This window comes from Budorcas taxicolor, chromosome 25 (assembly GCF_023091745.1).
Source record: "Budorcas taxicolor isolate Tak-1 chromosome 25, Takin1.1, whole genome shotgun sequence".
Taxonomy (NCBI): Eukaryota; Metazoa; Chordata; class Mammalia; order Artiodactyla; family Bovidae; genus Budorcas; species Budorcas taxicolor.
Genome location: NC_068934.1, coordinates 17,660,006 through 17,682,469, shown reverse-complemented (window position 1 = coordinate 17,682,469; position 22,464 = coordinate 17,660,006). Strand labels below are relative to the sequence as shown.

General features: G+C 50.9%; 1 protein-coding gene across 1 annotated transcript in view; it reads right to left on the bottom strand.

Moving 5' to 3' along the window:
• The window catches only part of TENM4 (teneurin transmembrane protein 4), a 441,581-nt gene that overhangs the window by 251,782 nt on the left and 167,335 nt on the right, over positions 1–22,464 (bottom strand). Inside the window, exon 3 of the mRNA XM_052662001.1 lies at positions 5,890–6,145. Coding sequence (XP_052517961.1) covers positions 5,890–6,145 — 256 coding nt within the window. The remainder of the gene's footprint in view (positions 1–5,889; positions 6,146–22,464) is intronic.

Genomic DNA, 22,464 nt, shown 5'->3' with positions numbered 1-22,464 from the left:
GGTGCTTGGGGTGTAAGAGACTCATACAAAACCACTTAAATTTAGTTAAGGAGCTGGCATTTGAGCGGAAGGATGAACAAAGAAAAGTGAACCAGGTCTTCCATGCCATTCCCATGATGTCCCTCTCGATTTGAAAGATGGTGACAGCTCCTCACCCTCACGTCTGCCACTCCAGCCCCTGGGCCCACAGGGTAAAGTGCGCCTTCCTGTTCATGGAACTCAAGGGTCACTGATCCCTGTTTACTGTCGTCTCCGCAGGGAAGCCCTGCAGCTCCCACTTCAGCCAACTCTTAGCCCTCTCCCCGCAAATCCAAGTTCTCTCCTGGACTTTGCACAACTGTCATCTCAGAATTCCTTCCTCCCCTGAAATTCCACGCGTACATGCCCCAGGACGCTACCTTTAATAATCAGAAAGGAAGCACTGGACAGTGGTTAGGGGCGGAAACTCCGAGGAGGCTGGCCTGGGTATGGATTGTGGCCCTGCCCTTCACTGGCTGTGGCTCCTTAGATAAGTTTCTGAAGTTTTCTGTTCTTCAGATTCTTCACCTCTCCAGTGAGGAGGATAATAAGAGCTAAGTGCAGAAGACCTAGGATAGCAGAGGGGTGCGGAAGAACTGAGATAGCAGTACCGACACAGCTATCCTTTTAAAGGCATGCTTTGAAGGTTGGTGTGTCTGCTTGTCTGGTGTCTGGGAACTCAGGGTTCAGGCAGGTTCCCACCACCAACTGATTAGAGGGACTGACTCACTGAGCCTCAACTATCTGCACAAACACCAGGGTTTATGCTGAACACACCTGCCTTCCTTCTGGGAGTCTGGATTTTTGGATACATGCCAGGCAGGAGGCAAGGTGTCCATGTGACCAGCCCTCAATAAAACCCTTGGCACTGAGTCTGTAACCAGCTTCCCTGGCTGGAAGCTCATTAGCACACTCAGGATGGACTCCCTGAGTGTTTGGTATGGTTAGTATCTGGTGCTTCTAAGCAGGGGAGGCCGGTCACACCGTCCTCTCTGCTGGGAGGCTTCCCTGGTCAGAGCATTCTGCAGACAGCCCTGCCTGCTTTTCTTCATTTATGGGCCCGCCTCCCTCACGAGACCTTGTGCTTCCTGCATGGGAGTGGCTGTGTCTGTTTGTGACCGAATCACCAAATGACAGAGTCCGTGGGGTTCTGTCGGCTCCCAGCAATGCTCAGAAGCTGGCCTGGGGCACCAGGAGACACCGTGTGCCCTTCTGGGAAGCGCGTCAGGGCTGGGCTGGAGACCAGGGGAAGGCCTCCCATCCCTGGGGGTGGGCATGGCTGTTCCCCCAATGGAGTGTGGCCGCGGAGTGGGCCCCAGGCTCCCAGACCAGGCCTGTGATCAGATGAGCTAGAGCTGAGGTCTGGCTGCCTTCTGCTCTGGCTTCCCCTTCATCCGACAGCAGGCCCTGTGAACTCAATCACACGTCTATGTCGCAGACTGTGAAAGAAGGGGATTGGGTTTTAGGGGACTCTCAACTCGTGGTTCCCACCAGAATGGACCACAGACGCACCTGCAGGGCTTAAAGCAACATCGCAGCCCAGCTCTGGGGAGCACAGCTGGATCCCATCTCCTTTCTCCCTGGGGGCTTCGGTCACCCTGGGGGAGTGCCAGGGGCATAGCGGGACGGGGCAGGGAAAGGAACAGGTTAATCAAGTACTTCCTCGTCTTTGTCCTTCCACTAGCCTCTCCTCTCCTGCCGGCATGCAAGAGAAACCCCTCCTGGTCATTCTACTAGCTGTTAGGGTATTTGCTCAGCTATTTATTTTTGACTCTCAACCAAGGGAGGGGCCTGTGGCATCGGGAGGGAGGCCCAGCTGCTGGTGAGGCTTGGGGAAGCTGTTCAGGGCATCTCAAACAGGCCCTGCTCTCTGGCGCTCCCTGGGCTGAGCTCAGTCTGCGTCTCCCCAGGCCCACCTCTCCTCCTTGCCTCTCCCCGGGGACTCCTGCTCTTCACCAGGCAGTCCCCCAGCACCAGGGCCCCTGGAACATCTCCCCTCCGCCCCACTCAGGCCTCAGGTGAGTGCACATGTCCATTCATTTGCTCCATCATTCATTCACACCATTTCGCTTGTGTGTTAATATTTATCGAGCCCTCATCAGGCGGCAAGGCTGTGTTGTGTGCTGGGGGATCCTGAAGCAAGGCAGTTAAAACACATTTCCAGTGCTGATCTCTAGCCTACTGCTGGAGTCTGTTCTCTGGCACACAGAAGGCATGGCTGAATATTTAGTGGACAACAAATAACTACATGATAAGCCCTTGAGCATGCACGTGTGCCAAGACCTATGCAGACATTATTTTTGTAACTGCCCCAACATCCTGATGAGGAGTATGGTAGATTCAAGGAGGATGAAAATTCTCAGCTCTTCTCGCTCTGAGATATGGGGTCTATTGTCTCTCCCTTGAAGCTGGCTGGCCCGTGACTGCTCTGACCAACAGAATATGACAGAAGTGACACCATGCCAGTTCCAGGCCAAGTCTAATATTAGGAGGATCAACGGCTTCTTGTCTCAGCACAGTGGAGCCTTGAGCTGCCATGTGGAGACAGCCTGAGACCACACGAGAAGGAGAGGGCGCCCCCAACCTAAGCCCAGCTTCCCAGCGGTCTCCCGCAGGGTGTCAGGCACATGAGTAAAGCCATCCTGGATCCTTCAGACCAGCTCAGCCAACAGCCAGACACCACAACTGCCTCCCGTCTACCCCATGTGGAACAGAGGGCCAGCCCACCCGAGCTCTTCCTAAACTCTCAACTCACGCTGTGAAGTACAATCAACTGGTGGTCTTTAAACCGCTAAGTGTTGGGGCAGTAGGTTACGCAGCAATAGATCGTCAGAACAGGAATTCACTAACACTTTCTCCCCTTTAGAGACGAAGATTGTAAGGTCTATCTCCACAGCTAGTGAGCGCTGGGGTGGGGGTCTGATCCTAGGGTGCATCTGACCTTTAAACCCGTGCTTTGAACAACTCACTACAGTGAGTGGACCATCACTTGTGCCCTCAAAATGTCAGGGTCAAACTCACTTCTTCAAAGTAAAGAAGAGAGAGAACCCACAGTTTCCTCTCAACTCCTCTGGTGAGTAGCACCTTAATACATATTTTTGGATGACTTTTTCTTCACAGGGTTGATATGGGGAGCAGATACACATGGGAGAAAAAGGGAAACAGCTTTTATGGCACATCTTTTAATTCCAGGCACTGTGCTGTGTGCTCATATTTTAGCTCCCAAGCTAAGACATATGACTTCTTATCCCAATTTACAGATGGGGACATCAAGGTTCAAAGATGCTAAGGAATTTTCCCAGCCAGGAAGCGCTGAAGCCAAGGTAGGGGTCTACATCCATCTGATCTATAAAGCCTGCATCCTTCCCACCTCACCAAGTTGGTCAGTTACCTGTGATTATCTCCAGATTTGACATGGCTCCCTCATAAACTCTATTGGTTGGTTTTGTGCTGTTGACCAGCTGGTAATAAGAGCCAGAATTCTGATTGTCTTATCCACTGTACTAGGCACCTCTCCCAGTTTCAGGCTGTTTTTAGAGACACAGAACTCTGCGGTCATAGACGAAGCCTTCCTCCAGCATTTCATCTGGGTCTTCAAGGACAAGTAGGACTTTGCTAGACCAAGAAGGAAGGAGGAGGGCGACTCTGCCAGAGAGCTGTGCAAAGAGTGTGTGCAAAGGCACAGGGGCACGTGCGGCCCAAGGTTTTGCTGAAATACTGATAAATACACATAGGTGTACACTCATCTGTACACACATACACTGAATATTAAATGTACAAGATTATGTTATATATGGATATGGATTTAGATAAGCAAGAAAATGTTACATAAACACAAGTATATGCCAACATGTTAATAATGATTACTGTCTGGTGGTGGATATGGGTAACTTTCTTTTCTGGCTTATTTCTATTTCCTAAGTGCTCTATAAAATATTAGCTAAGAAGAGAGAAAGCAAAGTTCCTGTGGTTTGAGCAGTGGAAGTAGGAGGACAGAGGGCACATGGGCACATGGGCACTGGCTGACCAGGCAGGAGAGTTAAGCTGGGACCACCCTCACATCTCCAAGAGCCATCAGGAGACCGACCCTGCTGCTGGTCCTCTCCTCTATCTTCCTATCCCTCGAGAAACTTGGAGAGCCACCTACTCTGATGCCATGTGAGAAGCACAAACATCTAAGCAGAGGGAGTGGCTGCCACACTCCGTTCAGAGAACGAGAGCCATTGATTACTTGCTGGCTACCTTTGATCATGCGCTGTCATTCAAAAAGCACTTCGGGAATCCTGGGAATCTAATTAAGCTACTCTGCTTGGGGAGGCACACAACTATCTGACTCTGTCCATGAAAAGAGCACATGAAGCACGCAGGGAAAAGTCACACATGATTTTAAAGGCTGTCAGCAGACATATTAATTAAGAGACTGGGGAAGGGGTTGCGCCATACCTGTGAGAAACGTGCTTTAGGAAAAAAATGACTGTACGAGGGGTAAAATGACACAAAAGCATGCTGGTTCTCTCTCACTGGACCCACGAGTTCAACGTGGGAGTATCACGGCCATGTGCCAGGCAGAGTCAGATGGGTCCACTTCCCATGTGTGGATTAACTTCACTTCTTTAAATGTGACATGACTTTTGTCCTCTTCCCAGATAAGGAACAGGAATTTGAGAGGCTAAAATCTCTGTTTCCCACTACTTTGAGAAATAGGGCAGAAGAGTAAGAGGTTCCAAACGTCCAGCCTGGGACACTTTGTCCTTGGTTCAGAGCAAGTAGAGAAAGGCTACGTCCCCCAAGGTCAAGAGTGTGTGTCTCAGAATGGCAGGCTGATGGGTGCATCTAATTTTCATCTTTATATCTTTCTGCGCTTTGCCCAGTAGGCTTGTATGGTTTTCATAATCTTCAAAGAATCATCTCCACTTGGGAAAAACAGTGATGTAGCAAAGGGAAGGAAGACAGCTAGGAACTGAGGCTGACTGAGATCCTTGAGCTGAAAGGAGCATCCTAGGAGGCTGGGAGAAAGGAGAGGCAGGGTCCAGCCCAGCAGCAGGTGGTGGTGGTGCAGGGGTGGAGGTGGAGCAGGTGCTCCATACCCAGGAGCTGGGGCACCTGGGTTCAAATCTCAGCTGTGCGTGGACTGTGATGGGACCTGAACTAGTCACTTATCCTGAGTTGAGCTTCCAAACCTGTCAGCTGGGATCACAATAATCATACCTACTTCATCAAGTTGTGAGGATTACTATTTTATCACACAAACTCGAATACATCCATGTTAGGGCTTGTTAGGGCTTTGGGGATAGAGAGGCTAGGCCAACAGGCGAGGAGGAGAGGAGGGGAGGGGAGATGGTCACTGAGCAGCCGCCTACCCACTGGCTGCTCCTGCCTGGTCCCCAGCTGGTCCCCATGGCACCACACAGGTGCCACACCAGGCAGAGGGGGACCAAACTATGGAAGGGAATGGCGGAGGTGTGGGCCCAAATCAGACCCTGGGAGCTTGCTCTCTGCCACATGCCAGCCTGCTTAGACACAGCAGCTCTCACCTACTGTTACAACAGCGCTTTCCATCCAGCAGCAGCCCTGTGGTGTAGTATAGGGAGGCGCAGGGGGGAGGCCGCTTGACCAAGCTCACACCTTCAGTGAGCAGCAGGGTAGCCCTGAACCTCAGAGCTGCGTGATTCTCGAGCCCCAGTGCTCTCTCCCCTCCATCCCACGGCTCTTCTCTCTGGCAGCCAGAGAGTCGGATCCTTGAGACCCTGCTGCCCAGGACAGGCCCGGGGGTGGGCATGCAGCACGGCCCCGCCAGGGCCCCAGAGCCCCGGGGATCTCAGCCCAGCCGTCTCCTGTCCTCAGGGCCCCAGCCCGCTCCACGCCCCGCACCTGGTCTCCAGTGGGATGTTACTGTTGAGCAGCCAGTTGTCCTGGGCGTGGGTCTGCTCCTGCGCGCCGCTGGCAGGGGGCTCTCCAGACAGCGAGTGGTCTGTGGGCGCCGGGCTGGGGTTGCTCCTCGGAGTGAAGTTGCCCCGGTTCAGGGAGCTAATGGAGGCCGCATGGTGCTGGTTGGGGGTGTGGGCGTGCGAGAGCGGAGGTGGCGGTGTCCGGAGTCGAGAATGGCTCTGCAGGCCGCTTGGGTGATCTAGGGCACAAACACGCACGGTCAGCGAGGCGGGGATGGCCCCACGGGGACCACATGGGGGCCACGCAGGAGCAGCCAGGCCAGCCGTGAAAAGCGCAAGTCGCTCAGTCGTGTCCGACTCTGCGACCCCATGGGCTGTAGCCCGCCAGGTTCCTCTGTCCATGGGATTCTCCAGGCAAGAATACTGGAGTGGGCTGCCATGCCCTTCTCCAGGGGATCTTCCCAACCCAGGGATAGAATCCAGGCCTCCCACGTTGTTTGAGCACCCAGCAGCCCCACGGCAGCCGCGGGCACCGGCCAACTGGGCGTGATCATGCAGTCAATAAACAAGTGCTCAACAGGCATTTACTGAGTATCTGCTACTCTAGCTGCTGGGGAGCAAAGCAGACAAAAGTCCTGTCCTCACTGAGTTTGCATCTGAGTTAGAGAGACAGACAAAAAAGATTAAAAAAAAAAAGACCAGATAGTACCATCGACTAAATAGACCTGAATTTAAGCAAATTCTGGGAGACACTGAAGAACAGGGATGCCTGGCGTGCTGCAGTCCACGGGGTCACAAAGAGCCAGACACGACTTAGTGACTAAACAGCAACACACGTCACTAACTTCACGCTGTTTCTTTGATACTTTTAGGGTACGGCCAGAACCCATAGCTTCAATATTACCTGGGAATTTGCTAAAAATGAAAATTCTTGGGTCCTGACCCAGAGTTACTGAACCATGAACCTTTGAGTGGGGCCAAGAAATCTGGCCTTACAAACCCTCCAGTTGATTCTGAGGCATGATAAGATTTGGATATCACTAATTATACATAAGATTATACAGCAAATGAAACAAATGAGGTAAACAAATCATATACACACGTACCTATGTATGAAAGCAAAAGTGTTAGTTGCTCAGTCAGGGTCAACTCTTTGAGACCCCATGGACTGTAGCCCACCAGGCTCCTCTGTCCATGGAATTCTCCAGGCATGAATACTGGAGTGGGTAGCCATTCCCTTCTCCAGGGGATCTTCCTGACTCAAGGATCGAACCCGTGTTTCCTGCACTGCAGGCAGACTCTTTGCTGTCTGAGCCACCAAGGAAGCCCAAATATACATATATATTCACCATCGCGGTAAACTGTATGTACATATATATATATAGTTTGGGCTTCCCTGGTAGCTCAGATGGTAAAGAATCCTCCCGCAATGCAGGAGACCCTGGTTCAATTCCTGGGTCAGAAAGGTCCCCTAGAGAAGGGATAGGCATCCCACTCCAGTATTCTTGGGCTTCTCTGGTGGCTCAGACGGTAAAGAATTCGCCTGCAATGCGGGAGACCTGAGTTCCATCCCTGGGTTGGGAAGATTCCCCTAGGGGAGGGCATGGCAACCCACTCCAGTATTCTTGCCTGGAGAATCCCCATGGACAGAGGAGCCTGGCGGGCTGCAGTCCATGGGGTTGCAGAGTCAGACATGACTGAATGACTAAACACAGCACAGCCAATATATGTATATATATGTAGTTTACCAAGATGGTGATAAATCTGAGAACACACAAAGCCGGGAAGGAGGCTGTGGCCTGTGTATGTGGGGGCAGTGATGAAACTTTAGATCAGATGGTCAGTAATGGGCTTTTGAGTAAAGGGAATGAACCATGCTGGTGTCTGGGGTTGGGGTGGCAGTTAAAAAGCACCACTTACACTTCTGGAGTGCTAACTATGTGCCAGGCACTATTCTGAGCCTACTTGTGTTAATTCAGCTAATTTTCACAGCCCTCTACAAAGCAGGTATTGCTTGCATTTCATTTTACAGATGAGGCAACTAAGATAAAATTTTTATTTATATATATTTTATATATATTCATATAAATGTTTATTTATATATAAATATTTATGTTTTATTTACTCCTTCTAAGTACTTGGAGTGTTGGAGTACCATCTTAAATACCATCCACTAAGCTATACTCACAGGAAGCCTGGGCTTTGGAAACTAAGAGTACGATGAGGGTAAAGAAGGTCAGGAAACTGGGTTCTGTTCTAGATTTTGCCACCTATTAATCACATAACTATTGTTGTGAATTGCACGTTTAGATCCCTCCAAAATTCCCTGGTGGCTCAGCTAGTAAAGAATTCGCCTGCAATGCGGGAGACCTGGCTTTGACCCCTGGGTTGGGAACATCCCCTGGAGAAGGGAATGGCTACCCACTCCAGGATTCTGGCCTGGAGAATTCCATGACTATTTCATGGGGTCGCAAAGAGTTGGACATGACTGAGCGACTTTTACTTTCACTTTCAAAATTCATAAGTGGAACACCTAACCCCAAATCGATGGTATCTCTAGGTGGGGTTCTTGGGAGGTAACAAGGTTGAGATAAAGATACGAGGGTGAAGTCCTCAGGACCGGATTAGTGCCCTTAGAAAAAGAGCCCAGAGAGCTAGCACTCTCTCTCTGCAGCATGTGGAGACATGGCAAGAAGGTGGCCATCCTCATATCAGGAGGAGGCCTCTCACCGGACGCTGAATCTGCCTGCACCTTGATCTTGGACTTCTCAGACTCTGGAACTGTGAGAAATAAATGCTTGTGGTCTAAGTTACCCTGTCTACGGTACTTTGTTTTAGCAGCCCAAGCTGACTAAGACAGAAATTGGTAACCAAAAGTATGATGATGCTGGAACAAATATCTAAAAAAATGTGGAAGCATCTTTGGAACTCGGTAATGGGTAGAGTCTGCAAGAGTTTTGAGGTGCATGCTAAAAAAAAAAAAAACTATGTTGCTGTGGAGGGGCTGTTAGATGTGGTTCTGGAGAGAGCTCAGGAAAAAAAAAAAGACGAGATGTGTAGAGAAACCATCCATATTTTTAGGGAACAAAAACACATAGGTACAGAATGCTGATGGAAATAGTGGACATTAAAGGCAATTCTGATGAGGCCTCAGAAATGAGGAGGAGCATGTTACTGGAATACGAGAGAAAAGGTGATCCTTGCTACATGGTGGCAAAGAACTTGACAAAGACCTTATGCTCACGCCCCAGTGTTTTGTGGAAGGTAGAAGTTGTGAGCCAAAAAAATTAGATATTTTGCTGAGAAGATTCTGAAGCCAAGTGTTGAAGAAGTGGCTTGGTTCCTCCTGGCAGCTTAGAGTGAAATAGGAGAACAGAGAAATGAACTGAAGGAAGAACTGTTAAGCAAAAAGATTTGAAAAATTCTCAGCCTGCCCATACTGCAAAAAAGGAGAAAGCATGTACAGAAGAGAACACCATGGGTGGGGCTGATGGAAAATTTGGTAAGAAGATGTATATGGGTATGAACCATGGACCTAGCCAGCCACCCCAGAAGGAACACTGCCAATCTGAGTCAACAGCGATAGAGACAGCATGAAGCACAGCTGTCAAAGTTAGATTCTACAGAATAGGACAATGAAGCCATCTGGCTTCGAATGTGCGCTATTCTCCAAGAAGAGGGAACACTGGCCTTGAAGGCGATTCAGAGGTCATCAGGGTTACTGCCTCAGTTTCAAGAGGCCTAAGGCTTTTTTATGGCTGAGTGATATTCCACTGGATATATGTACCACATCCTCATGATCATGATATCTCCCCTGCCAGGTAAGTATACATACCACATCTTCATCCATGCCTCTGTCAACGCACATTTAGGCTGTTTCTGTGTCCTGGCTATTGTAAATAGTGCTGCAGTCAGCACTGGGATGCACGGAGCTTTTCAAATTATGGTTTTTTCCAGGTATATGCCCAGGAGTGGAACTGCTGAATTAAATGGCAGTTCTATGCTTATTTAAGGAAACTCCATACTATTCTTCATAATGTTTGTACCAATTTACATTTGGGACTGACATATATACATATGTAAAATATATAACTGATAAGGACAGGGAACTCTGTACTCAAAACTCTTTAGTGGCCTACAAGGGAAAGAGTGGATATAGGTACACGTATAACTGGTTCACTCTGTAGCCTGCCAGGCTCTTTTGCCCACAAAATTTTCCAGGCAAGAATCCTGGAGTGGGTTGCCATTTCCTACTCCAGGGGATCTCCTCAACTCAGGGATTGAACAGGGCCTCCTGCATTGCAGGCAGATTCTTTACTGTCTGAACTACCAAGGAAGCTGGAAAGTGAGAATATGGAGGTTCATTTGCTTTGGTCACCTGTTCTCAGGCAGCACTTTAATGGAGACATTTGGAGCCTGGAAACAGAAGCCAGCAGGAGAAGCAGCCTCCTGGGCAGCTTGAGTGTCCCTCCCTATCCCTGGCCTCCCAGTTCAGGGCACTTCTGTCCAGTGGTAATCAGGAGGCCAGCAGAGAAGGCGGACCTGGTCCTTGCCCCATCCCGTCATTAGCAGTCAGCCTTCCCTTGGCATTTCACCTAATGGATATTAATAGTTGTTGCCATGTATTTGAGTACATACTGCGTGTCCTTTCACCACCTTAACTTTCCTAGTGCTCACGACCGCCCCTAGAGGGCAGTCTCATTATCATTCCCATTTGACAGAAGAGGAAGCTGAGGCTTCCAAAACTAGTGAGTGGCCCTTATTATCCCATAGTTGTTATTCTGTCTACCAAACCATGGTGCCTTTGCATACAACATAGATACCTGCTTGACCATCTCAGTCTGTAACCAAAGGCAGGAAAAAGACCCTCGGTGAAGAGAGAGCAAGCATCTAACGTCTGGGACAGGATAGGCTGGCCTGTAGGCCTATAGACCCCAACTCTGTGACTAAGTGGAATGCTGGCTCTTGCTTGATAACTGCTTAGACTTACTGTCAAGAGTCCTGAAATGATGAGCTTTCAAGTGCAAGCTTCTAAAAGGAAATTCTCCTGTGGGGGTGAGGAATTCTCTGGTCCAAACCCACTCTATTTTTTGCAGCTCGGCTCAACTGCCACCTCGTCTAGAAAGTCTTCCTTGATCTAGCCTCCCCAAAGTTCCCTTTTCGTCCACTGAATGCTAACAGCAGGTAACCTGGACGGTGCACCTTTTCCTTATCTCCCAGAGCATGCCTACTTATGTCCTTTCTTCCTCTAGTGGGTATAAATTCCCTATTCCCTCTGGGTTGTTGATCACAGCTTCTATAAACAAACAGATGCTCAATATAGGTTTACTGAGCGGATGGCTCATGTGAGTGGCCTGGACAGTCTATCCAGGGGGATAAGGCCAGTGTGAAGCTTATTTGCAGGCCTAAACTGACAGCAGACCACCTGAGCTCTCTAGACCGTGGGGCAAGCCAGTCCTTGACTTTCTTGCCTGGAGCCAGAGTTCCAGAGGTTTCGGCTGGGGGCTCTGTTTCCCTTTGGTTCTGAGAACGTTAGAAAAGGAGATTCTGACGGCGTCCAGGTTTCCTATAGAAAGGCTTTGTGCTTGGGGCTTGGCAGTGGATGTACACTCAGAGACATGAGCTTCCCAAGAAGCAAGCGTTTTCTCTGATCTGAACGGAGACTCTGGGCTGAGTGGCTCCCATGGCCAGGAGGGAGAGCCTACAGATAGGCCTTCTTCCCTTCTCTTATCCTCCCCATTTACACTCTCATTTTTAGAGGGAACTCAGAACCCGTTCACGCATTCAGCATGTACTGAATCCTCTTTCAGTGGCAGGGCTGGTATGAGACAGAGATAGCCTAAGAGAACTCGTTCCTGATTCCTTCTCCCCGGGGGCACGCCCTCCGATAACTCATGTCACCTTCCTGGCCATTGGTCTGCGCACTGTGAAGGATGTACACTCCCTGAGTCATCCCTTTCTGGAGGATGCCTATTGTTCAGGTGTTGAATGCACAGTGAGCCCTTAGCTGTGCCCAGAGGGCAAGGCCCATGTTCCACTCACAACCCCCATCCCCGGTAAATATTTGCGGAATGCGGGAAGGGGGAGGGGTCAGCCAAGCAGGTGGGTGGGCCCCTTGCTGCCCGGGGGTAAGCACTGGCACATTTGTGAGGCTGTGCTGTAATCCCAGTTTACACCCTCTCCTCATAGATCCAGCCAACGAGTATGTGTCCAAATCAACCCAGATACGAGTCACTTTTACTGTTACATTGCACGCCTCTGTCAGGAAAGGCCACTTGCCTATCTGAGTTTTGCAAGCCTAAATTTCTGGGAAGGCTTTTTTGCTTCCTGTGAGTTCTCACATATATTTACATTTGCTGGTTCCCTCCAACACCTCATACGTCTTTCATTTTATATGCACAAAAGTCCTGAACACTGGTGCCTCTGGGCTGCACCTCCCTGAACTGAGACCACGGTGAGGCTTCTTCAGGGCCCCGGGCAGAGCAGTAGGTGGAGACGAGGCTTTGATGTCAGACAGCCCTGGGTTCAGGGTTTGGCTCCGCCATGGGTAAGCTGTGTGACCTTGATCACGACACCTAACTTCTCTGGAGTTTCCCACGTGCTCTCCCCACTTTCACCATCTTTTGTCTCTGGACCTCCACAGATGCATCACCCAATGCCCAGAATACCCTTTAGACACAGGGCACACGTCACGAGTTGTGAACCCTTCCCAACCTGACAGGCTGGCAGCCTGCTCTGTGTTCCTTGTGAAGAAGAGTAACTATTAATTCTACCGTTACGGTAAAGTCATGCTGAACAGGTAAGTCATAAAGAGCTAAACTGTCACTGTGATGATGACAGCATTTACAACAGGGGTGCCCAAGCAGAGAGTCCTGAGAGAGAAAGAGTAGGCACGTGCCTGGCTGAAGCGAGGTTCTCTTCGGTGACAGGTGAGCCCCACTCTGGATGACCCACTGGCTTCTGGGAGCCCTGGTCTCGGGAAGGTGCCTGTGGCTTGATGTGTAGGTCAGAAGCCACAAGGATGGCTGCAGCCTAACGCGCAGAGCTACACTGGACACACAGGCCCTCCGTGGCTTCAAAGATGAGGCCCCTTTCTTTGTTGGGCGAGCATCTCAAAGCAAAGCAGGGTGCTGCTCAGTCCTGGGCTCAGGGTATACCCTAAGGAGAGGGCCCCTGGGGCTGTTCAGTCAATCAGCAACACTGAACAGCCCTGTGCTGTGTACACGGACTTGAGGCATTTTAAGATGAAGATGAGCCCTAGCTTCGACAGATAGCCGGTGTCTAGGGGACAGATGTTAAAAGGAGGGGCCAGAGCAGAGTTCCAGAGCCTCCCAGACCGAGGTGCAGCCTTTACTCTGTCCCTGACGGGCTACATGATTTGGGGCAAATCACTCAAGTTCTCTGAGCCTCTAATTCCTCACCTATAGAGTGAGTGTTTAATAGCAATGCAAGGAAAGGAAGAGGAGAAAGGACTACCCCAGAACGAATACACAGAGGTCCAGGGCTGAAACAAATCTGGTCCCTGCCTTTGAGCTGCTCACAATTTAGTAAAACAACAGACACACCCACAGATACTATGCAAAACAGTCATTATGAGGAGATGATAATAGCTAACATCTATTGGGCACTTGCTATGTGACTTGCTCTAAGTGCTTTATTTATTTGTAACATCGCTGTAAAGAAGGTCCTATTATTACTCCCCGATTTGTAGATGAGGACACTAACATACAGGAAAGCTAAGAAGTTGGTCCAAGATTACTAAACCACCGAGTGATGGAGCCGGAATCTGAACTCAGGCATCTGGCCCCAGAGTCTGCTCTCTTAACCACTCTGCTTTACATACACGAGGGAGCGGACTCAGGGAAAGCACCCGTGCCCGTCACATGGCGCGTGGCCCCCAAGTGTCTGCTCCTCGCATTCCTGTTAGCCCTACACCGCGGCCCTGAGGAGCACCGAGCAGGCTAGTCCATCAAGCTCGGGGAAGGTTTCACGACAAGTGACGTGTGTCCTGTGTCTTAAAGGGCAGTTAGGCATTGGGTGATGCAGGTGTGGAGGTCGAGAGAGAGACAGACGGGGGGTGGGGAGGCTGCCTGGGGCACTTCTTTGACCAGTGCAGGGTGGCTGCGAGGAGGCGCTGGCAAGAGGCCAGGAGGAGACACCTGAAGGAGGTCTGGGTGCTGGTTGCCCGGAGATGCCAAACAGAAGAACCTGGCCTCTACTGGGAGGGTGAGAGGGCGCCCTGCTGGGCTTTGCAGCAGGGGGGCCAAGATCAAACTCGTGTTTGAGGCAGATCCCGGTGGCTGTGTGGAAAATGAACCAGGCGGGGCTGGCTGCAGGCAGGACCCAGATCAGCCTCGGGAATCCTGACAGCTAGCGCGACTCCAGTGAAACATGCTGCTATACTTTTATAAGAGCATGTTCATGAGACAAAGACATAAATTTCTGGAGTTTCAGCTCAGGCAAAGACTTCGAATGTGTCAACAGCCCTATGATCTGCGCCAACGGCAGCTCTGAGAAAGGGCATCAGGCTGGACGTCCACCTCCAACCCCGAGAAACGGCCGCCAGGCGTCTGAAGGTCTCCTGGCTGTGGAGTTAATGATGACCCAGGGTGTGTTGCAGTCATTCATCGGGCCCTAAAGACTTCAGATATGAAAGATGATGGTATTTACTTATGATAAAACACAAAAACTCCAGTGGCCTGAGAATGCCAAGAGAAAGAGTGATTTGGTTTCCATTAAAATGCCATCAACTACCACTGACTCAGGCTGGTTCAGTAGTGGTGCTGAGAGCTTAGCTAATGAACCTTGACCTCCCTGGCCGAGTTAGAGAGGCCACAGAGCTCTGTCACTACCGTCAGCAGCTGGGATCTGATGGCCTGACTTCCAGCCTCTGTTTCTGTCTCCTTCAAGCTATGTAATCGTGGACAATTCATTGCACCTCTCTGAGCTGCGGCCTCTTGTCAGATGTCTAGGAAATCGCCTTGCAAACCGTAGGGCCCAGTGTAAGAATCAGAGATAACTATCAGCGTATTCTCATTGCCTCAGAAGGAATGAAAACAGCAGCGTCCAGATGGGAACTGCTGGTCTGAGCATGGGGTCAGGGCTGTGCTTGTGTGTGCTGCTCTCTGCCCATCCTTCCCCTCCCTGGACACATGCTTTCCGTTCACTTCCACTGCTGTGCTGACCATGCCGTGTCTCGGCCAGTGTGCAGAGACTCCCGGCGGTGCTCACAGATGACGGGGAGGAGGAAGCACTACCACAGAATGAATACACAGGGATCCCGTCCTTCAGTTCAGTCGCTCAGTCGTGTCTGACTCTTTGCGACCCCATGGACCGCAGCACGCCAGGCGTCCCTGTCCATCACCAACTCCCGGCTGAGCAGGGCAACAGGCTGAAGCTGCTCTCCAGCACTCTTGATGGGGAGTAAAAAGGAGTGCCCTCTTTCTAAATTCCATATATATGTATTAATATGCTGTATTGGTGTTTTTCTTTCTGACTTACTTCATTCTGTATAATAGGCTCCAGTTTCATCCACCTCATTAGAACTGATTCAAATGCATTCTTTTTAATAGCTGAGTAATAGTACATTTGTGTCTATGTACCAGAGCTTTCTTATTCATTTGTCTGCAAAAACCACTACCATATTGTAAAGTAACTAGCCTCCAATTAAAATAAATTAATTTAAAAAAAAGGAGTGCCCTGAGGTCACACTGGGGTTGTTTCTGCTCTCTTGGTTCATGGAGTCAGGACAGAACTTCGGGTGAATGTTCAGACTATTAAAGTGCTGGTCTGTGTGGCTCAGTGGTAAAGAATCCACCTGCCAACGCAGGAGACACAGGAGATGCGGGTTCAACGCTCGCGTCGGGAAGATCCCCTGGAGGAGGAAATGGCAACCCCTCCAGTATTCTTGACTGGAAAATCCCATGGACAGAGGGGCCTGGTGGGCTACAGGGCATGGGGTCGCCAAGAGTCAGCACTGAGCCCGCACGCACATGTGAGAAAGAGTGAAGAAAGGACAGTGTCTACACTAGTGCAAAAGCCCCGTTGTACAGGGTGGTAGCTTTCCAAACAGGGCTGTCTGGAAATGTGGGAGGGGCTGCTTTCTGGTTGTTATGACTGTAAAACACACCTGGTGTCTGGCAGGAGGGGCCAGAAAGGCTAGCCACGCGTGGGACCCGGTGACCCTACAGGCGCCCAGTCAGGGTGAGTCTCGCTGGCGTTAGTCTAGGATGGGCGGACAGTCAACCGCAGACTTTATCCTGTTTGCTTCCACCCCCATCCCCAGTTTCACTCCCTCCCGGTCACAGGACGTGACCACTAAGGACTGCACCACCTGGGCTCCCTTGCTCCTGGCTTCCAGGGGGGTTTGGCCAGTTTTCAGCAGCGCAGGGCACTGACTGGATGGAGGGAAGAGAGGCTGAGGTCACCCTCCAGCTCCCATTGTCTGAGGCCCTGCTGCAGGACAGTGAGCCTCATCTCACAAAGTTACAGGTCGGGTGGTCTGAGGAAGCTTCCAGGAAAAGCGAGAACTTAAACTAGATGCTGAGGTGGGCACAGGGCGGAGAGGCTTCCAGCAGAGGAGGCTGGCGCCAGCAGAGGCCCACAGGCTGAGAAACATGTGCTCCTGAGGCAGCAGGATGGGGCGGAGCCCGGGCACCCAGAGCAGGGGGCTATGGGGGAGTGGAGGAGAGGCTGGAGCCCCCCTCTGAGGGCCTGGGGCCCGAGGGGCAGCTTTCAGGGGTTCAGAGGGCTGTCCCCCACTTCCTGACTTTCAAAGCGAACTGTCAAGAGTGATCACCAGGTGAACCGGAAGGCCCAGGCTTCATTCAAACGCACTCAGGGTTCCTCATCCCAGCGAGGAATGCTCTCTTAGGGCGGGGTGTGGGTGAGCAGCCCTCTACTGCCTCGACCAGACGTGGAGGGAGGTGCACGGTCAGAGTCTGTCCGGAAGAGGTGTAAGCAGCTCTGCTAGGATTTTTTCAGAGTCGCTGCAACTCAAGAGCTATCCATTCTAAGTCTGCGAATGAAGGACTTGGCGGCGCCCCCATCTGAAACTGCAAGAATGCTCTCCCAACATGCGTTTGCCCAGACCGCATTCTTGCACTCGTCTCTATCGGCTGCTAATTGCTGTGTGACCGTAGGCAAGGCGCTTAACCTACCTGAGCCCCAGTGTCCCCAGGTGACACACGGGACGGGGAGCTGGGGAGCCCCGTCTTAAATCTAAGGCTGCATCGTTCTTGGCAAGATGAACATGGGGTATGTGTCAACGAGCATCTACCTGTGAAAGGTGTCCACAGCAAGCTGCAGCCAAGACTGTGCTGTGTGTCTGGCCACTAAGGCAGGCAGAAAGGCAGGCGGGAAGGAAGAGACACGCAGCCCTTCTTTCTTCCCTCCCCTCCTCCCTGCTTCTCTGCTTTCCTTCCCCTCACAGGGGTCATTCTCTATAGGGCCTGTGTGTGACACTGGAGACCAGAATTGGATTAGAGGGAGTCCCGACCTGTAAGATGCGAACAGACCGGTCAGAAAAGGTTGGCCGCAGCCACAGCGGATCTGTCCTGGGTACACGGCTTTCCCCACAACGAAGAGCTGTGTCCACCTCAGGGCAGAGCTTGTCCTGGGAAAGCTTTTTGCTTGTCAAGGAGCTTTTCTTTCCTTCCACTATCACCTTCTTGTCCTTTTCAAAAGTGGTCTGACCCATAAACAGTTAGGTCAAGTCCCAGGTCAACAAGGAACCTTACCTATCGAGGGGGGTGTGTCTGTGTGTGTGTGTGTCTGTGTGTGTGTGTGTGTCTGTGTGTGTGTCTGTGTGTGTCTGTGTCTGTGTCTGTGTGTGTCTGTGTCTGTGTGTGTGTGTCTGCGCGTGTGTGTCTGTGTGTCTGCACGTGTCTGTGTCTGCGTGTGTGTGTCTGCGTGTGTGTGTATGTCTGTGTGTGTGTCTGTGTGTGTGTCTGTGTGTGTCTGTGTGTGTCTGTGTCTGTCTGTGTCTGTCTGCGTCTGTGTGTGTGTGTCTGTGTGTGTGTGTCTGCGCGCGTGTGTGACTCTGTGTGTGTGCCTGTGTGTGTCTGTGTGTGTGTCTGCGTGTGTGTGTGTCTGCGTGTGTGTGTCTGTCTGTGTCTGTGTCTGTGTGTGTGTCTGTGTGTGTCTGTGTGTGTGTCTGTGTGTGTGTGTCTCTGTGTGTGTCTGTGTGTGTATGTCTGCGTGTGTGTGTGTCTGTCTGTGTCTGTGTGTGTCTGCGTGTGTGTGTATGTGTCTATGTCTGTCTGTGTCTGTGTCTGTGCATGTGTGTTTGTGTCTGTGTGTGTCTGTGTGTGTTTGTGTCTGTGTGTGTGTCTGTATGTGTGTCTGTGTGTGTCTGTGTGTGTCTGTGTGTGTGTGTCTGTCTCTGTGTGTGTGTGTGTGTGTCTGCGCGTGTGTCTGTGTGTGTGTCTGCGTGTGTGTGTGTCTGCGTATGTGTGTGTGACTGTGTGTGTGCCTGTGTGTGTGTCTGTGTGTGTCTGCGTGTGTGTCTGTCTGTCTGTGTCTGTGTGTGTGTCTGTGTGTGTCTGTGTGTGTGTGTCTGTGTGTGTATGTCTGCGTGTGTGTCTGTGTGTGTCTGTGTGTGTGTCTGTGTGTGTATGTCTGCGTGTGTGTCTGTGTGTGTGTCTGTGTGTGTATGTCTGCGTGTATGTCTGTGTGTGTCTGTGTGTGTCTGTGTGTGTCTGTGTGTGTGTGTACGTGTGTGTCTGTGTGTGTGTGTGTCTGTCTGTCTGTGTGTCTGTGTCTGTGTGTGTGTCTGCGCATGTGTGTCTGTGTGTGTCTGTGTGTGTGTCTGTGTCTGTGTGAGTGGGTGAGTGGGTGAGTGGAGGAGGTGGAATTCAGCTCAGTGGGAGTCTGCGGTGTGCTGGATGGGCTGCACCCATGGGAGGAAAGCAGAGGGGAGGCGGGGGTTGACAGCTAGGCTGAGCTGATCAGCTGGATTGGGTCCAGAAGAGGGACACATGGACGGGGCGGGGGGGGGAGGTGGTCACACTGGTGCTATAGATGCTGATCCTCCCCTGCCGCCTCTGGGGCTAGTCAGTACTCTCCGTGGCTTCCCTGGGTGGTGAGGGGTTTAGAAACTGTGCTCCTAGGCAAGCAAAGGACTGATGTGTTAGCCTGGGAAGGAGACAGGTGAGGGGAAGGGATTAAAGAAGCAGTGTGTGGCTAGGAATTCAGCTGAAAGACGCCACATGCCTGATGACCAGCTTTCCTAGTCTGCTCACACAATTCATAGCTCAGAAATTACACCCAATTATATTGTCACCCTGTTTATTTAACTTCTGTGCAGAGTACATCATGAGAAACGCTGGACTGGAAGAAACACAAGCTGGAATCAAGATTGCCGAGAGAAATATCAATAACCTCAGATATGCAGATGACACGACCCTTATGGTAGAAAGTGAAGAGGAACTAAAAAGCCTCTTGATGAAAGTGAAAGAGGAGAGTGAAAAAGTTGGCTTAAAGGTCAACATTCAGAAAACGAAGATCATGGCATCCGGTCCCATCACTTCATGGGAAATAGATGGGGCAACAGTGGAAACAGTGAGAGACTTTATTTTTGGGGGGCTCCAAAATCACTGCAGATGGTGACTGCAGCCATGAAATTAAAAGATGCTTACTCCATGGAAGAAAAGTTATGACCAACCTAGACAGTATATTCAAAAGCAGAGACATTACTTTGCCGACTAAGGTCCGTCTAGTCAAGGCTATGGTTTTTCCAGTGGTCATGTATGGATGTGAGAGTTGGACTGTGAAGAAGGCTGAGCGCTGAAGAATTGATGCTTTTGAAGTGTGGTGTTGGAGAAGACTCTTTAGAGTCCCTTGGACTGCAAGGAGATCCAATCAGTCCATTCTGAAGGAGATCAGCCCTGGGATTTCTTTGGAAGGAATGATGCTAAGGCTGAAGCTCCAGTACTTTGGCCACCTCATGCGAAGAGTTGACTCATTGGAAAAGACTCTGATGCTGGGAGGGATTGGGGGCAGGAGGAGAAGGGGACGACCGAGGATGAGATGGCTGGATGGCATCACTGACTCGATGGACGTGAGTCTGAGTGAACTCCAGGAGTTGGTGATGAACAGGGAGGCCTGGCGTGCTGCGATTCATGGGGCCACAAAGAGTTGGACACGACTGAGTGACTGAACTGAACTGAACTGAAGTGGTATAGTAGATGGTCCTAGACTGAAGAACAGTTCCCCGCTGGGTCATTAACTCACTCTGTGACCTGGGAGAGTCCCCATTCCCGGGCCTCAGTTTCTCTGAAAAAGAAGGTTCCTTCATTTTATGGATGACCTCCTGAGGTTCCTTCCAGCCTTTGGCGGTCTGATTCCTCGTGGCTTCCCTTGCTCCTCTTGGGGAATTTTCTGGAGAGAAAGTGATGGGCAAAGCACTGTGGCTGCATTCAAACGGCCAAAGGATGGAGGAAGAAGGATGACACATTTACTCCATGGGGCTTTAGGAGGAAGAATGGGGGCCAAGACTAGGAGGGACCGAGAGGAACCAGCGGTGCAACTCCCGGAAACCCTCCTTCCTGCCGTGCTCTGCAGCGGACCACCTCACGAAACGGTGAGCTCCCTGCCGATGAAGAGGTTTGAAAGAACCAGCCTCCACCTCCTCCCTGGACTTCAAGCCTCTGCCACTCGAATGCAATTTGTATGGAGCTGAACCTCCTGCCTTCTCACCACCCAGCCCACAGTTAGGTCCCTCTCCTGCGCTCCTGATCTCGGCATCACCAGCTGCTGCCAGCACCCCCTGCCCCATCCATCAGAGCAGGTGGCTGGGGATCACCTTTGCCTTCTCCCGCTTTTGCAGGTTCAACAACTCAGCCAAGATCGCTAGACTCTGGCTCCCACCCTGCCCCCATGGGATTTTCACTGTTCCCACTGTCAGGCCCTCAGCTCAGGCCCCCATCAGTGGACATCCAGACCCGGCCCACAGCCGATCCTGGGGTTGCAGCCCACTTGCTCACCCCTGCTCCAGGTCATTCCCCTGCCATCGAACCTTCCATGGCTCCCCTCGGCCCACAGGACGAGACCCTCACCACTGCACCTGAGCTCACCCCCCAGGGCTGCACCCACAGTTCTTCACTGCCCTCTTTAAGAAGGTGCCAAGGTTAACAGGCTATTTGTAAACGTCTCCTGAAACAGCTCACTGCTTCTCTCACATTCACGGCTCTGCATCTGCTGTTTCCTTCTGCAAGAAAGGAGGTTTCACTCCTTCACTGGTTAACTCAGACGAGAAGTCACCTTCTCCAGGAAGCCTTTCATGACCACTCCCTCACATCCCCATGCCCCCAGTTTGGGTTCGAAGCTCCTCTTCTGGAGTCTTCTAACGCTCATGGCTCACTCTAAGTTAGGATCACTTGCTTGATGCGCATCTCTTCTACCAGACTGTGTGTATCTTCCTATGTCACAGCCTTGATGCTAGAAGCGTGGTCCCTCCCTCTGGGGTGCCTGGCGGGCTCTCCCATCCAGGTGCTGCCACTGGCTCTCAAGTGGCAGGGAATAGTTTGGGCGCCCTGGGTGCCCTGATCTTTCTCCTCAAACCTGACCTAATGTTCTCCAAAATGCACAGGTTAGACAGCAGATCACCGTATTTTTAAATAAGCTCTGTATTTTTATCAACAGTTAAAGAAGATCATGAATCTCAAAGTTCCTCCTACAGGGAAGAGCCTATTGTGTTGAAACTGACGCCAGCACTGAAGGTCAGGCTGCTTGATCGGATGTTTTCCTTATTCTACCCACCTCCCCAACTGCATGGGCCCTTGTTGTTTAGCTGCTCAGTCGTGTCTATTTATGACCCTATGCACTGTAGCATATCAGTAACCTCAGATATGCAGATGACACCACTCTTATGGAAGAAAGTGAAGAGGAACTAAAAAGCCTCTTGATGAAAGTGAAGGTAGAGAGTGAAAAAGTTGGCTTAAAACTCAATATTTAGAAAACTAAGATCATGGCATCCAATCCTATCACTTCATGGCAAATAGATGGGGGAACAGTGGAAACAGTGTCAGACTTTATTTTTTTGGGCTCCAAAATCACTGCAGATGGTGACTGCAGCCATGAAATTAAAAGACGCTTACTCCTTGGAAGAAAAGTTATGACCAACCTAGATAGCATATTCAAAAGCATAGACAATACTTTGCCAACAAAGGTCCATCTAGTCAAGCCTATGGTTTTTCCAGTAGTCATGTATGGATGTGAGAGTCGGACTGGAAGAAAACTGAGCGCCAAAGAATTGATGCTTTTGAACTGTGGTGTTGGAGAAGACTCTTTAGAGTCCCTTGGACTGCAAGGAGATCCAACCAGTCCATTCTGAAGGAGATCAACCCTGGGATTTCTTTGGAAGGAATGATGCTAAGGCTGAAACTCCAGTACTTTGGCCACCTCATGCGAAGAGTTGACTCATTGGAAAAGACTCTGATGCTGGGAGGGATTGGGGGCAGGAGGAGAAGGGGACAACAGAGGATGAGATGGCTGGATGGCATCACTGACTCGATGGACATGAGTTTGAGTGAACTCCAGGAGTTGGTGATGGACAGGG